The sequence below is a fragment of the Vigna radiata genome, chromosome 4, assembly GCF_000741045.1.
Source record: "Vigna radiata var. radiata cultivar VC1973A chromosome 4, Vradiata_ver6, whole genome shotgun sequence".
Lineage (NCBI taxonomy): Eukaryota > Viridiplantae > Streptophyta > Magnoliopsida > Fabales > Fabaceae > Vigna > Vigna radiata.
This window is the reverse complement of record NC_028354.1, coordinates 11,473,700-11,488,827: the sequence shown is the minus strand read 5'-3', so window position 1 is coordinate 11,488,827 and position 15,128 is coordinate 11,473,700. Positions and strand designations below refer to the sequence as shown.

General features: G+C 30.6%; 2 protein-coding genes across 2 annotated transcripts; one reads left to right on the top strand and one right to left on the bottom strand.

Moving 5' to 3' along the window:
• Positions 1–4,850: 4,850 nt before the first annotated feature.
• On the top strand, positions 4,851–8,993 carry LOC106759509 (RING finger and transmembrane domain-containing protein 1). Its single transcript, XM_014642709.2, has 8 exons — positions 4,851–5,656; positions 5,734–5,810; positions 5,927–6,095; positions 6,605–6,693; positions 6,908–7,072; positions 7,626–7,703; positions 7,923–8,026; positions 8,342–8,993. Exons 1-8 carry the CDS (start codon positions 5,149–5,151, stop codon positions 8,445–8,447), a joined length of 1,296 nt encoding a protein of 431 aa, XP_014498195.1. The 5' UTR covers positions 4,851–5,148; the 3' UTR covers positions 8,448–8,993.
• A 1,846-nt stretch (positions 8,994–10,839) lies between these two features.
• Positions 10,840–13,752, bottom strand: LOC106758802. The gene is made up of 6 exons (XM_014641790.2): positions 13,292–13,752; positions 12,842–13,012; positions 12,574–12,714; positions 12,032–12,205; positions 11,607–11,780; positions 10,840–11,469 (listed from the first exon to the last, which is right to left on the bottom strand). Exons 1-6 carry the CDS (start codon positions 13,544–13,546, stop codon positions 11,122–11,124), a joined length of 1,263 nt encoding a protein of 420 aa, XP_014497276.1. The 5' UTR covers positions 13,547–13,752; the 3' UTR covers positions 10,840–11,121.
• Positions 13,753–15,128: the final 1,376 nt, after the last annotated feature.

Genomic DNA, 15,128 nt, shown 5'->3' with positions numbered 1-15,128 from the left:
ATCTGACCACTCTTCCCCAGCACCGTCATATTCTTTTTATCATATTATTATTATTTCTACAAGAAACGCATATATGCTTTGTGCATGCGTTATTTTATTAAATCCAAAATTTTATGTGTATATTATATATTTAAATAAATGAGTACTTTATTTTTTAATAGCAGTTGAAATAAATAAACATCTTTGCATGCAATAATTCTTTATTCGTAAGTATATTTTTGAAATATTGATTATTTTTAATTGAAGTTGAATTGAGACACATTTATTAATTAGACTTACTATCTATTTTTCTAGTTTGTTTAAAATTGTCTTTCACATTTTTGTGTTTACAGTGGTTTTAATTTTTATAATTTTTGTTTAATTTGATTATTTAACTTATAACGTTTACATTATTAATAATATAGTGTTCTTTGTGAGTCATTCTAAATGACATGACTATCATATCATCTCATCTTTTTCTCAAAATCCTCAACTTCATTGTTGTCATATCATTGGGTACCAAACTCTCTCTCCCCGTTACTCTGTCGTTGCAACACACCACCATATTTTTCTTATACCACCAAACTACAAACAGAAACCTAAATTGCGAACCCTAATATGTAAACAAAAACCAAAATCGCAAAAGCCTAAATCTCCATCACAAATCTCACACCTTCATCACCAAAATCATGCAGAAGAAATAAGAGAAGTCATCACGCAATAACAAGATATCGAGGCTCATTCATTATCGTGAATTATCTTCCACCACATAGAGAAATCTTAATGAAATAGAACCACAATATTGTGAAACAAAGAAACTCCTAAATTGAGAACCCAAATATGAAAAAAAAAAAAAACTCAAATCGCGAATTGCAAAGTGAAACCCAAATCATAAAAGTTTAAATCTCCACCATAAATCACACATTCATCACCAAAAACCTTCAAAAGAATCAAGAGAAGCCTCTAACGAAGAAACCCCTAAATCTTGAACATCTCATCTTCGAACCACCGTGAGAACCACCATAAACCAGAAATGTGAAAACCCTCCGTCGTGAAGTTGAGAATGTTTGGAAGAAGATGAAAAGATGTGATAACCACACTAGAAAAAATGTAGTAGGGCATTCACTCATTGCTAACGTAGACACTATATTGTTACCAATTTATACGTTGTGAGATAAAATGACCAAATTAAACAAAAAATTATAAAAATTTGAATCACTTTGAATACTCAATAACTACTTTAAACAAAACTGATAAAATTAAGAAAAAAAATATTAAACCTATAAATTATAAATTACGGAAAGTTAATAAAAAGAATTTGATTGAACAACATTGATGGAATATTAATGCAAAAATACAAAAAAAAAGTTAGATATTATTATTATTATCACTGTTAAATCAAATAAAAAGGACCACATGCCAGATGCTATGATACGCCACAAAAGTGCACATGGCATTTGGAATTGGCATGTGATGTGAGATTGAGAGCCTTATTATATTATAATTTATAACTACAAAGTATACCATTTTTTTAATAATATAGTTATTTAAACATTATAATGCACTTAAAATTAAGTAAGTGCACTTTACTTTTCCAATTAAATACAACCTTATAATATTATATGGCTTGTGAACTCATCAATTTTACATATATTATTTTTCTAAAAAGAAAACTGATGCATGCATGTATTTCCTTTTTTTCGTGTAAATTATATTTCTTTTGAAAGTAATAATGCTTGAAACAACTTTAAATAATAGATGCAATATATTTCTTTCAATAATTCAAATATTAAGTTTGACACTGTGAGATATTTTTACATATTATTTTCATGTTGATAATATATTTTTAAAAAATAAGTAAAAATTTGATATAAGAAATTTAGTACGTTGATTTATTTTCTTTGTAAAGAATTTGTGTAAATTGAAAGAGATTTTATTCTATATATCATAGATATTATTAATAAGGTGTTAAAAAAATACGTGATCAATTAATAACATATTAAATATTTATACTCTTTACATACAAGTATATATTAAATATATTTATTTAATATATGTAATCAATTTTACTCACGAATATTTGCGAAAGATATAAACATATAAGAATTATGAAAAACTAAATGATAAATACTAAATTAAAAAATATATAATATTTAAACACTTAAATGACCTAAACAATTTAATAAGAAAGTAAACTAAAAGTATTGAAATTTCAGACATAATTAAATATATTTTAAGTATAGAAAAATCCTGAATTCAAACTAAACAAATTATATATATAAAGTTAAATTGACTTGTATATTAACACTAGTATACTTACTTTAGCTACCAAATCTTAAAAAAAATATATTCTCTCATTTTTCACATTTCTATTTGTTTTATTATTCTTCTTCTTCCATGACACATTATATTCATACACGTATATTAGAGTATTTATACTTTAATACTCTAATTTATTATTTCATTAAAACTATAAAAATTTTAGGAGTAAACCTAATTCTATTAACAATAATATCCCCATTGAAGTACATGGCTCATTATATCTTTGTCATTTTCTCTAGATTCCTTGGCAAATTAATGCGTCAAACCTAATACGATAACCTTAAAGGATAAATCTTGACAAAGCAATTTGAAAATATTCCCATTAATATTTGTTTTCTATAAGCTTCATTTGTTCATTGACATGTCTCTTATTTAATGTTCTTCTCAACGGTTACTTTTATTAGCATTGATTAGTCATTTAATCATCAACTAACTTCAATAGTTTACATGAGTAACTACTCAACTAACATCTACATTACCTATGTGACATTTTGGTCTCAATGAATCCTTAAGAATATGGCTTGTTCTTAGATTTTCGTTTTTTTTTTTGTATACATTTAATAAAAGTAATGTGTTTTTAATTTCACCTCTAGGGTAAGAAAAGAAAGTATTTGTCTAACTTTTAAGAAAAATATTTGAATAAAATTGAATATAAGAAAAAAAAATATATTTTCTTAATTTTTTTAAGCACTCTATCTATCTATACCCACTATTAATGAATATTATAGAAATATTATTTTCATTGGAGCCTAGAGGAAGAAGATTTAATCAGAATAAAAGTTATGAACAAGTTAAAAAATAATTTTAAAGGTACTTGAATATATATTTTTTATTTTTTTATTTAATATCATGGCATTTAACTACACGTGAATGCTTTATTCGTTAAAATATAATAAAATCTAACTTATATTTGTTTTAAAATTTACAATGGCTATACAAGATTAAATTAACTATAAAAAGTATTAAATTTACAATGGCTATACAAGATTAAATTAACTATAAAAAGTATTAAATGAAAGAAAAAAAAACTTAGCGTGCTGTAAGATCAATTTTTTTAAGTTCAAAAGACATATAATTATTTATTATTTATTATTTATTAAACTTTTAACGAGGCACATTAAGTAACATGCGATGAAAATACTTTAGAATATAATAATTTAATATAAGTAGTGATAGATTTGGAAATGTTAGACCTCGTGCCAACTATATATTTTAAAATAATCATCTATTAGACTCCACCTTTTAAATGACTAAAATGACGATAGTTGATAAATATTAAGTTCAACGACTTTAGTTTATATTGGAAACATACTTATTTTCTATCACACTTCTTTTATTTTTTTATTATCCTATAAATATATATATTGCAATATTATTAGAAGTTCAAATTCCAATAAACCACTCCATTTTTAGACTAACGTCAAATAATGTGCTGGAAGCCAATTAAGAAAAGAAACCAAATTAATACTAATTTGAAAATGGAGAAAATAATTAAAGTTTTTAATAATATAAAATTAAAAATAAAAACATTATATATGAGGACTTTAAATTATTACGTCATAGACTTTCTCAGAACTGTAACATTAAAACACATGTCATAAAAAAATGTAGTATTAGCTGAAAAAAGCAGCATAGAAGTGTGATAATAAGTTGAAGTTTTCCTCCATTATTGCAGTCTCATGCTTTTCAAGCAATAACACAAAAAGACAGAAAGAAAGGGACTCTTTAATTCTTCTTTTTCTTATTTTTCTAATGTTTGGTGAAATGGAAAGAATCCAAAGCATGACAACCAAGTTTTTAAATGCATCTTTGGATATTCTGCATTCACCAGTTTAAATTTTCTTCAAAAGTTAATTCAATTACTGCTTTATGGTGAATCCATCAACTTTTTAATAAATTTAAGCTGTGTTTACTAGTAAATATAGATTTATTTATTTATTTTCTTCATCTTTACCAACAACACAAGTCAAATGTAAGAAATAATCCATTTTAAGAAGAGATGACAATGTAAAATAACTGCTAAATCATCACAACAAGAAGGAGAATAGTGGGAGTCTGATTTGTGTGGTTTGGTGTACAAAAAGTAAAGGCCCGACTTCTTTCCCTTCCTTTTTGGGCCAGCCTAGCCCCACATTTCTCTTTCATATAACACACTATTAAAGCCTTTTCTTTTTTTTTCTTTATTTCTTTTTCATTTTAAGAAACATGATTTTTGAATATTAATAATTTGTTATAATATTATTACATATTTCCACCATTCAAATAATACAATATAAAAGAATTAATCTATTATATTTTTTATAATTTTTATAAACAAAAAATATTAATATAAAAATTAGCTTTCACGATATTAATTAAGAAAACATTAATCTGCGTTGTTGAAATTTTATAATGTATATACTGAAATTCGAAGTATACATGTATGTATATACGTATACGTATATTATTATCGTAGATAGAAATTATTATTATTATTATTACAAAGTGTGAAATGGCAAATGTTAATTGGGGACGATAAAGCATAGAGCAAGTATAGCATCCGAAATGGTTGCTTCTCTCCTTTTCTTATGTGGTTTGTCCTGTAGCGACCCTATCTTTGTCTCTCTCTCTCTCTTTCTTCTCTCTTTCTTTCTTTCTTTCTCTCTCTCTCTGTGGCGATTTTCCCTGCACACCACAGCAGAGAACAACAGCATCCACCCACCCACCATCGCCTCCTTCAACCACCGTCATCACTTTCATCACTTAACACTTCTCAAACCATAACACAATCCTCAACAATAATCCCTAAATCCTCTTCTCCCGAAACCCCAAACCCTAGCCCCTCTTTCATGATTTACAGTTAGGGTTATGGAACCCAACAACGCAGACGCTTTCCGACCTTCTTCTTCACCCTCGTCTTCCCCCAGCTCCAGGAGAATTTCCGGGATTTTGTCGCCCACAAATATCATTCAGGCTCCCTTATCGGCGCTATTGGAATATTCCGGCATCCTTCCGTCCCGCTCGTCTAACCACCACAGCCATCCAGCCCCTGACGCAGTTAACAATGACGGTGAGGTTTCGATTAGGATCATCGGTCCCGCGGAGCAGGAGCAGCAACCCCGGGAGGAACAGCATAGCCCTTCTGTCGCTTCGGGATTGGTCGTGGGACTCGCGCATTCGCAAAACGATGCCGTGTTGCCCTCCTCGTCGCCTCGCAGCGATGCTGCTGAGGAAAGCACCGGCCCTGGAGGGGACGGCGTTGGGAGAGACTCTTCTTACCAGAGATACGACATTCAGCATGCTGCCAGGTGGATTGAGCAGGTCTTGCCGTTTTCGTTGCTTCTCTTGGTTGTTTTCATAAGGCAGCATTTGCAAGGTACGTTTTTAGTTACTGTTCTATCGAACACACGTTTTTGTTTGTTTTTATTTGATGATGTTGAGGAATCAATACAGGGTTTTTCGTGACAATTTGGATTGCGGCTGTGCTTTTCAAGTCGAATGATATTATGAGGAAACAGACTGCGTTGAAGGTGTGCTGCTTATTCTTTGTGTAGCCGCGAAGCGACATTATGTTGTTAGGGTGTATATGAGAATTGTGTTGTTTATTGAGTGTGTTTGTTTGTGTGTGTGGTTTTGGCGGGTGCAGGGAGAGAGGAAAATACCGGTTTTGATTGGGATTTCTGTTGGGTTCGCGCTTCATGTGGTTGGTGTTTATTGGTGGTATCAGAATGATGATCTCATGTATCCCCTGATCATGCTTCCTCCCAAGGAAATACCGCCTTTCTGGCATGCCATTTTCATCATCATGGTCAATGGTGTGTTTCTCGTCCTCTCCTCAACGATTGCTTGCTGTATGGTTTAAATGACATTTTAATTTTGCCTAAACTTGCTATTGAGAGTGTTTGAGAGAGTTATTATTGAATGTATCGTATTTTAATTGTCTTCTAGTTATCACTGCTTCATGTCTCTTTAGAGTCTTGTGACTTTCGTTTGTTGAAACTATTTAATATTGCCCTCTCGTTAGTTGTTTCTTGTTTTAGAACGAGTTATTCTAAGAATGGCGAAAGAGGATTTAAACTGTATGACTAACTAGTACCCTTTGTCCATGATTCTGTCGAAACATAAATTGTTCTTCTTTTTAATTCATTTTGGTTTGAATGTTGATAAACTGATATGTGGCTGCAATTACCATGATAACACAGAGCTACTTTATGTGATGGAAGGTCTTGCTTGTTGCAGATTTCAGAATTATTTATTTATTCTTTGATTTGAACTCATTGGGGGATTAATATTCTTGCTTTGTCATTGTGTTTTAAAACGTCAGATACTTTGGTCCGCCAAGCTGCAATGGTAGTCAAGTGTATGTTGTTGATGTATTACAAGAATAGCAGAGGCCGAAATTATCGTAAGCAGGTGAGGTAATAAATTATGAAGTAGTAGAGAAGTTGAGCTAAGCATTTGTGTGTTGAGGATAGAAGAACAATTTAAAATGCTCATTTCTTCTCAAGTTATATTATAGTGAACATGCCTCTGCAATCTCTTGTAATATTTCCAGGAGTTATGGGTTCAGGATCTATATCATCTCTTTCAGGTTTACATTCTTATAGTACTATCATTTATTTGACAGGGTCAAATGCTGACTTTAGTTGAATATCTCCTTCTGCTTTACCGTGCCTTGTTGCCAACACCAGTTTGGTATCGTTTCTTCCTGAACAAAGAATATGGAAGCCTCTTTTCGTCACTGATGACAGGATTGTATCTAACATTTAAACTCACGTCTGTTGTTGAAAAGGTGTGTTGATCTTTTAAAATTTGTGTACATTCTATTTTATTTGAATGTAGTTTGTGAAGAGTAACGTAGATGACTTTCCTCCTTTAAATCATTAACAATAATATTTCAGCTATTCTTATATTTATCTGCCAGCGGTATTCTATTGTTTTTCCAGTTTGTGCATTCTTTGATTTGTTTGAACTCGAGTTTGCTGACTTATTTTATTTGTAAAATCTAAAATTTCAGTTTCAAGATAAAAAGGGATGAAAAGGATAATGTTTTGTTCAGAAGCTTAATTTTTTTCTTTCTTTTTTTTATTTCCAAGTGGGTTTTAAATTTTCGAAGTAAAAGATTTTTAACAAGTGAGATGTTTGGAAGAGTTTTTCTTTCATGTATTGTCTGTTAAATTACTAGTTTAATTATTCATAAGAAAGTCCTAAGGAACCCCATGTATACTGATGTCATTTAGCTGGGTCATATAAAGCGCTCAGTTTCTGTTTTTGCTTTAAATTATCTGTGGATTGCATCTGTTTGCGTCTGGTTGGTTTTCTCTTATCCGTGGCGTGGTTGTCAGGTGCAATCCTTCTTTGCTGCAATAAAGGCATTGTCACGTAAAGAAATGCACTATGGGGCTTATGCAACATCAGAGCAGGTATCGTTAGTGTCTTCTTTTGATTGTTGATTTTGGAGTTGGTCAATCAATCGCTGAAGTTTCAGTGCATCCGTTTTCACTGTAAATTACATTTTTGCTAGTTAAATGATAGGATTTGCTAATATCTAAGCAACAGGCATTTTGCACACTTCACGGTATGTTAAATATGCATGTCTGGGAAGAGGGAGTTGTTGATGCAGATAATTTATCTGATGGCAGGTCAATGCAGCCGGTGATCTATGTGCTATTTGTCAGGAGAAGATGCATGCCCCAATCTTACTACGTTGTAAACATATTTTCTGTGAAGACTGCGTATCAGAGTGGTGAGACTTTCTTGGCTATTGATTTTTTAGTCTTCGGGTCTGCATAATAATCTGAAATTGGTATTTACATTTGAGTTGAATAATGTTAAAAGACCAATTTATCGCCAGTATGTAAATTTTGAAGCTGGTGGTTTAAAGTATATATGTTGTTTCTTATTTGTATGCTACAAAATTTATGTCATGCCTTTTAAATGTTAGCAGGTCTTATTTTGCTTCCTGTTTTTTGGTTACTACTGACGTGAACACACGTATTTTATTTTATCTGTATATGTTTTCTTCTGGTTTTTCTGACATCTGATTATCTTATTTTGCCAGGTTTGAGAGAGAAAGGACCTGTCCATTGTGCAGGGCTTTGGTAAAACCAGCAGACCTTAGGTCATTTGGAGATGGCTCTACTAGCTTGTTTTTCCAGTTATTCTGAAATCATATATATAAATACAAGCCAGGAAGTTTTTTCTGCTTTGAAGCTTTAGTTTCTCAAAGCAGCAGTCATCGACACATGTAAAATGCTATGGAAGGAAATCGAGGGGATACTGAGAAGATGAATGCAGCTGAGTACAGGCGTTCATATAATGTACTAGTAAAAGGTGGAGTGTATCTAAATGACCCTGTAAACTAGGAAGTTGATTGAAAATATAATTAAACACGACTCTTCATTTGCAAGGAATGAAGGTCTCTTTCTGAAAATTGCATAGCTATTCCATCATATAGTGCCTCTCAATGTGTCAATTTTAAACATATTTTTTACTTTTGAAATTCTCTTTAAGTGGGTTTTGATGCACACCTCAAGGAGTGTTGCCCACTGGCAGGTTACGGTTAAAGATCTTACTTCGTTTCATGTATTAGACGGGTCAAATTGTGGATACTAGTATATTTTTGAAGTACTTAATTTGACCATGTACACACCATTGAAGTACTTAATTTGTTGGAAAGAAATATCAGCTGTTCATCATATTCCCTTGTTTAATCGGTGTGGCAATAACTAATCAATTGTATGGATGTAATTGGGGTGCTTCCACATCTTTGTACCTGAAATCAAGAGCAATCAATAGGATTGGAAAAGTATATATGGATCAGTTTTTTCCTTAAAACTTAGTGCAGATGGCAACTTTTATTTGTTTATATTTTAATAAGGTTAATCATCTTATTTGTTTATATTATTTTAGGAAAATCTTAAATCAATCTTTTTTTTTTATGTTTTCTAATTTAATCTTTATTTTGAAAATTTTTAAACTTTTATAGGTATATTTAAAGAACATAATTATCTTTTAAATAATTAATTAAATACAAACATAAATAAACTTAATTTGGTTTAAAATTTTAATAAAAACATCAATTTTATATATAAAATTATAAATAAACTTAATTTGATTAAAAATATTTAACAAAAACATCAATTTTAATAAAAAATGTTTGTAAAGATTTATATACAAATTAAATTTTGTAGTTTGTTTAATTTAAAAAAAAAAAATGAGTAAATTGAAATAAAATAAAGATATCTCAATAACTTGGATTGAGATGTATTTGATCTATGCGTAGTCAGTCAAGATGAAAACATATATTATTAATGTTTATAAATTAAGATTAAGTTAAAAAGAAAAGTTAAAGAAGGTTGAACAGATAATTAAGTCATGTGACTCGTACTTAATCAGGTAAGATCCATAAAAATAATATAAAAAATACGAAGTAAATTAATTATGTTTATTAATTACTATGTTTATTTTTATCTAAAATATTGATTTGAATGTCAAAGAGATAGAATTCATTAGCTTAGAGAGGATGAATCTCTAGATATTTTAATCTAAAAGTATGAAAATGAAACTTAAATGCTTGAAGTTGAAGTTTTTGCAAAATATATTTAAGAATATATTTATGACCTCTAACAACATTTTGGTTTGAGAAATTTCCTTACAATATTGGATTGATTTTGAGTTAACAACTTTAGCTTTGATAAAATTAAATGTATTATTGTGTAATTGCATTCTAGTCTAGACAAAATCATCCATCGTATATTTAATGTATATCAGTTCTAGAATAAATCAACCTACTAAGTATACAAAATATAATATTAAAAACAACATGCATATCCAAATTTCCATCCCCAAACTTCTAATGATATAAAACTTAGGCATCAATATATTCATTCAATACCGGATTTACGTAGCACAAGATTTTTTTCAAATTACTCGTGTATTTCAAATTTTTTGTGCATGCAAATGTAAGAAGATTGGAAAAAGTTAGTTATTTTATTAAAGAAAATATTATATAATATTTTAATAATAAAAGGTTCAAAATTTTAGAGTAGCGATAGTTTTTTATTAAAAAGAATATTATAATATTTTAATAATAAAATTTCAAACTATAAGAACAATTTCTAATTCTTTTTATAAAATCATTATCTCTAAAATTTCTTTTTAAGTTTTCTCTTTACCATTTCCTTTTTTTAAGATCAAAGATAATAGAATGATTGTAGTGAAGAGCTCTAATGGTTGCTGAAAATTTGCTGCAATGGATCATATGATTCAAAGAGGGTAGTCAAATTTCCTTGAGCAGAACCAAACAAGACTTTCTGCTAAAGTGTTTGAGACAATTTCATGTTATGACAAATTCACTTCATATTACAACTCTTCATAAAGCATTTCAGTTTCTGAACTCCCAAGACCAAGATTCATATATATATATATGTATATATATATATATATATGTATATATATATATATATATATATATATATATACATATATATACATATATATATATATATATGATCTCAAGTATAACATTTGCTTTGTAAAAAATGTTAGAAAAAAGTGTGACATTCGAAATAGATCCAGCTCCAAAACATTATGATCAATCAATACGTTTGTTTGAAAATGAATTTGCCAAACCAACCTCACCATGAAAGGAAAGTCACACACAAAACAAAAAATATGGCTTTCTCTTCACATAACCCACTCTCTTCCTAAAAAGGTTGAACAAAAATAGGTAAACTTTTCAAAGCATGCACATATTTTCCTCAAAGCAAGAGAACCTCATCTAAGGCTGAACCATGAAAAACAAAAGAAAGAAAGAGAAGATTTTGTATGTGGAGAAACTCAGACAGTAGCAGGAGTCTCAACTTCTGTAGTGCTGCTGTTCTCATCCTCTTCTTTCACAGTAAATATTTCTTTTGACAGCATAGGTAGGCCTGGTGAGACAAGAACATCCCTAGCAGGTGATGGTGAACGTGGTGTGACTGATAACAACCGTGTCACCCCAGAGGCATCTGAAGGGTAAACTTCAGTGACTTCTTCCATGCCCTCATTTATGTACACCACATCTTGCATAGTCAGCTGATGATACTCCACAATTTCCCTTAAGAAACGGTTCTCCCTTGCATATGTCTCATTCTCATTCGCCAGACGAGCCTTCTCAGCAAGAAGTGTCTCCAATTGATGCCTTATCTGACCACATCACAACAACAAACAGTTTATCAGGAATAATCCAAATGTTAGTATCAATCTTTATATAGATTGGACTCATAAATCATATATGTATATATATAATCACTCCTTAGTGAACAGCAAAAAATGATCAATACCATATCATCATCATCTTCACCNTTCTGTCCCTTGTCACTGCCCCCTTTGTCCCTGAGTATTTTATTCTCTTCTTCAAGTTGAGCACATCTTGCTTTAGCAAAAGCTAAATCTGCTTTTACGGATTTTAGCTCCCGAAGAAGTAGTTTTGCTTTGGCAGCTGTTGCCAACGCCACCTGCAAAAGCAAAAGGAAATTATGATTCTCTGCTCACATTAAGAAACCAAAACTGCTGATTCGGATATACAACTATCACTCCCTCAGTTTCATGCCTCTACATTGAGTATGAATGCCTATATAGGTAACAAGAGTCTCTCTTATGCTAACTTAAAACTATTAAGAACTCCAAAATTATTCAAGACACTGCATGCCTTCACTACATGAACTAGTGAGGGCAGTGTCACATGATTGTGTAGTTGCCACCTTACGTCGCGTGATGCCTTGAGTTTTGATTCATGGCTAGATTGCTTCTCTCTCTCGGCAGCTTCTTGCAATGGATTTCTCAAATCTGAAGTCTGGTGTGTGTCCCCAGAGTTACTTGATTTTCTTCTGATTTGAGTTCTCAGGTCTGCTGTCTTACTCTCCATAATTGTTCGGCCTTCCTGAAGAAATTAGACCAGAATCATTGAATTGGAGAAAGTGATTTAGTAAGTCAAGTAACATTATTAAATACAAAAATCTACTTGTACTCCTACTTGGGATTGAATATCTGATCTGCCGTTGAAACATGGAATTCATATAACTGCTTTGTGTCTATCTCTGTTTGCAAACCATACTTTTTAACACTGATTACGTTGGTTAAATTATTGGTTAATACATTACCAATGTGTTAATAATTTAACCACTTTGTAATACACCTTGATACATATATGAAACTTTTGTGTCTGCAGAAAGTATTTCTGAGGTGTGATGATGGAAATGCATCAGTGCATATATAGAATTGTGTAATGAAAGTGACATGAGTGTTTACCTCAAAAGCCTTCTCAAAAGTGTCACCTAGTTGATTGAGGGATGAAGTGATTCTGTCCAAGCCCTTAAGAAATTTAGGACTGTCCACTTTTCTGTTAGTGTCGAGGGATTCATATACTGGCTTGAATTCTGAAGGAGAGTTCTAATCATGCCACAGAAAAAAACACAGGAACACACAACTTAGTTTTATTGTTCATGTAATTTTAGACAGCAGCATCATAACATAAAACATACTACAGGTCTTCCTGCATTGTGTATATAACAATCACCTGAGTTGCAGGAGGAGCTGAAAAGGTATTAAAAGAGTATGATTTGGTTGTCTGGGGCTTGATTCCATGTGGTGAGATTGGCTTATCATCATCCAGAATTGATTTTGCTTTCTGCGCAATCACACCCCAGAAACCAGACTTGGAGTTGCTATTTCCGTAAGCCTCAAAGCTCTGCATTCATTCATTCCAAGAATTAACCATATAGGTGTGTGCTGAAGTGTACTGAGATTGAAAGAAATTCTGATCATTCAATCAAGATTTATCACACTCTCACTTTACATATGCCCACATAACATATCAAGTGACGAGATTGAATGATTGAGATTAGATTGCCATAAAATCAATTTCAATTCATCATTCAAAGATTTACTCTTTATATTGTAAACATATCTATCTGTGAATCTAATATAATCTATGTAAGCAATAGTTGCAGAGTTATGATGGGAATACCTTGGATCTTTGATGGTCGGAGTCAGGGGTGGCGAATGCAAAGGAAAGAGAGGGTTGGTAACGAGAAGCAGAAGGTTTGGGGGGTTGAGTAGGGAGAGATGAAGAAGAAGAAGTAGAAGAAGAGGAAGGTGAGAGGATTGGTGGAGAAGCATGGTTATGATCAGAATCCTTAGCAACATCTAATGATGTTGGATCATGAAATTCTTCCTTGAAAGTGGAAGCTCTTGATAGACTTTGCCTTCTCCTGTATGCCATATGCTACAACAGCAACAACAACAACCTTAGAGATCACAAAAACCAGAACCAGGAGATTCAACTGTTGCCTAACCAACTCTTGCTGTTTTCATTTTTCTTTGGTGGGGGTTCATAAAATGAAATCTTAACCATATAATATATATATATTAATATTAACAATTGCTTTTTAATCAACAGGTGTCTGGTGTTTCCCGTTCCTTTAGGCCACCTTCATCATTTCTCATCTACACACAGTAAATTATCAGTTACTGTTAATAGCTTCATATTTTTAATATTCACTAAATTATTATACATTTTCTTAACCATTAAATTTTAGGTTGATTTCATATTATAAAGGTTGATTTCATGGCACAGAATTCCATGTTTATTTTTTTTTGCATTGTTGTATGGGAATGGCAATAATTTTTATGGTCCATTGATATTTTTATAGTATACGATATGATATATATGTATGGCATATTTTTTTTCAGTTTTATTACATTTATGTATTTTGTTATTACAATACGTGTGAAGTTCTTGGTTGACAAATCAAAGAAAAGGAGGGTGATGCGCGTTTAATGACAACTCAACTCATAAAACAACCAGCGAAGCAAACATAGAATGAAGGAATTATCAAAAAAGCAGTACATTACAGATATGTTTCTTCAGTTCTTTTCAAGAGATGCTTATGGTGTTTTTTCTTTTCACTGTATTCTAAACCTATAATGTTATAGCATAAGTATCTCTAACATCTAAATACCTCATTTCATACATAACTAAAATCAAAAACCAGATTTTCTGCTAAATAAATTGTATCCACATGACATTATTATTAATATAACATGTTATATTATGTTGATAACTTTTTTTAACAATATATTATGTGTCACAATTTTATTGATCTGTATATTTAAAACGGAATAATAATGAGTTATCACGGTTAAAAAAAATTATAAAAAAGAATTATTAAAAGAACATTTTCCAAATTATTAAGTGTGAAGAAGCATACTTTAGTGATGCCTTTCCCATTAAACGAAGCAATTGTGTGGTTTTGGTAGGGCAGAGTATGCAAACATGTATGCAACTACGTCCATTCCTTAAAGTTCATATTTGGTGGCTTTTGAAAAAGTTTTCATATTTTACTTTTAACACAAGAAGGAAACATTTGAAATGGCCAACTAATGGTATAATAATATCTATACCCAAACACACATCTATCTAAATAGAACATCCTCACCACTCAAAGATTATCTCAATCCATGTTTTTACTAAAATAATTCTTTTTTTTTTTTTAATTTTATTATTTAAGTCACTATTTCTTTAATCTTTTTTTACTTGACTTTTTTTAACTTAATTTTTTTTTAAAATAAAAATTACCTACAAAATAAATAAAATTATTTACAATATAATTATAAAAACTATTTATATTTAATTTTAGAATTATAATAGTAAAAATAACAATACTTTTATTATTTTTTCTTATCCTAAAAAGAATTCAACGCACATTTAACACGTGTTTCCAGTATAATATATAATTATAGTTTATATTTAATTATGTACTAAAATATTTTATATATATATATATATATATATATATATATAT

Excerpts from the sequence above, each read along its gene's own strand:
- LOC106759509 (XM_014642709.2), top strand. The coding sequence starts at position 5,149 with ATGGAACCCAACAACGCAGACGCTTTCCGACCTTCTTCTTCACCCTCG. Across the intron at positions 5,657-5,733 it reads CATAAGGCAGCATTTGCAAG|GGTTTTTCGTGACAATTTGG; the intron begins GTACGTTTTTAG and ends GAATCAATACAG. Across the intron at positions 6,694-6,907 it reads GCCGAAATTATCGTAAGCAG|GGTCAAATGCTGACTTTAGT; the intron begins GTGAGGTAATAA and ends TTTATTTGACAG.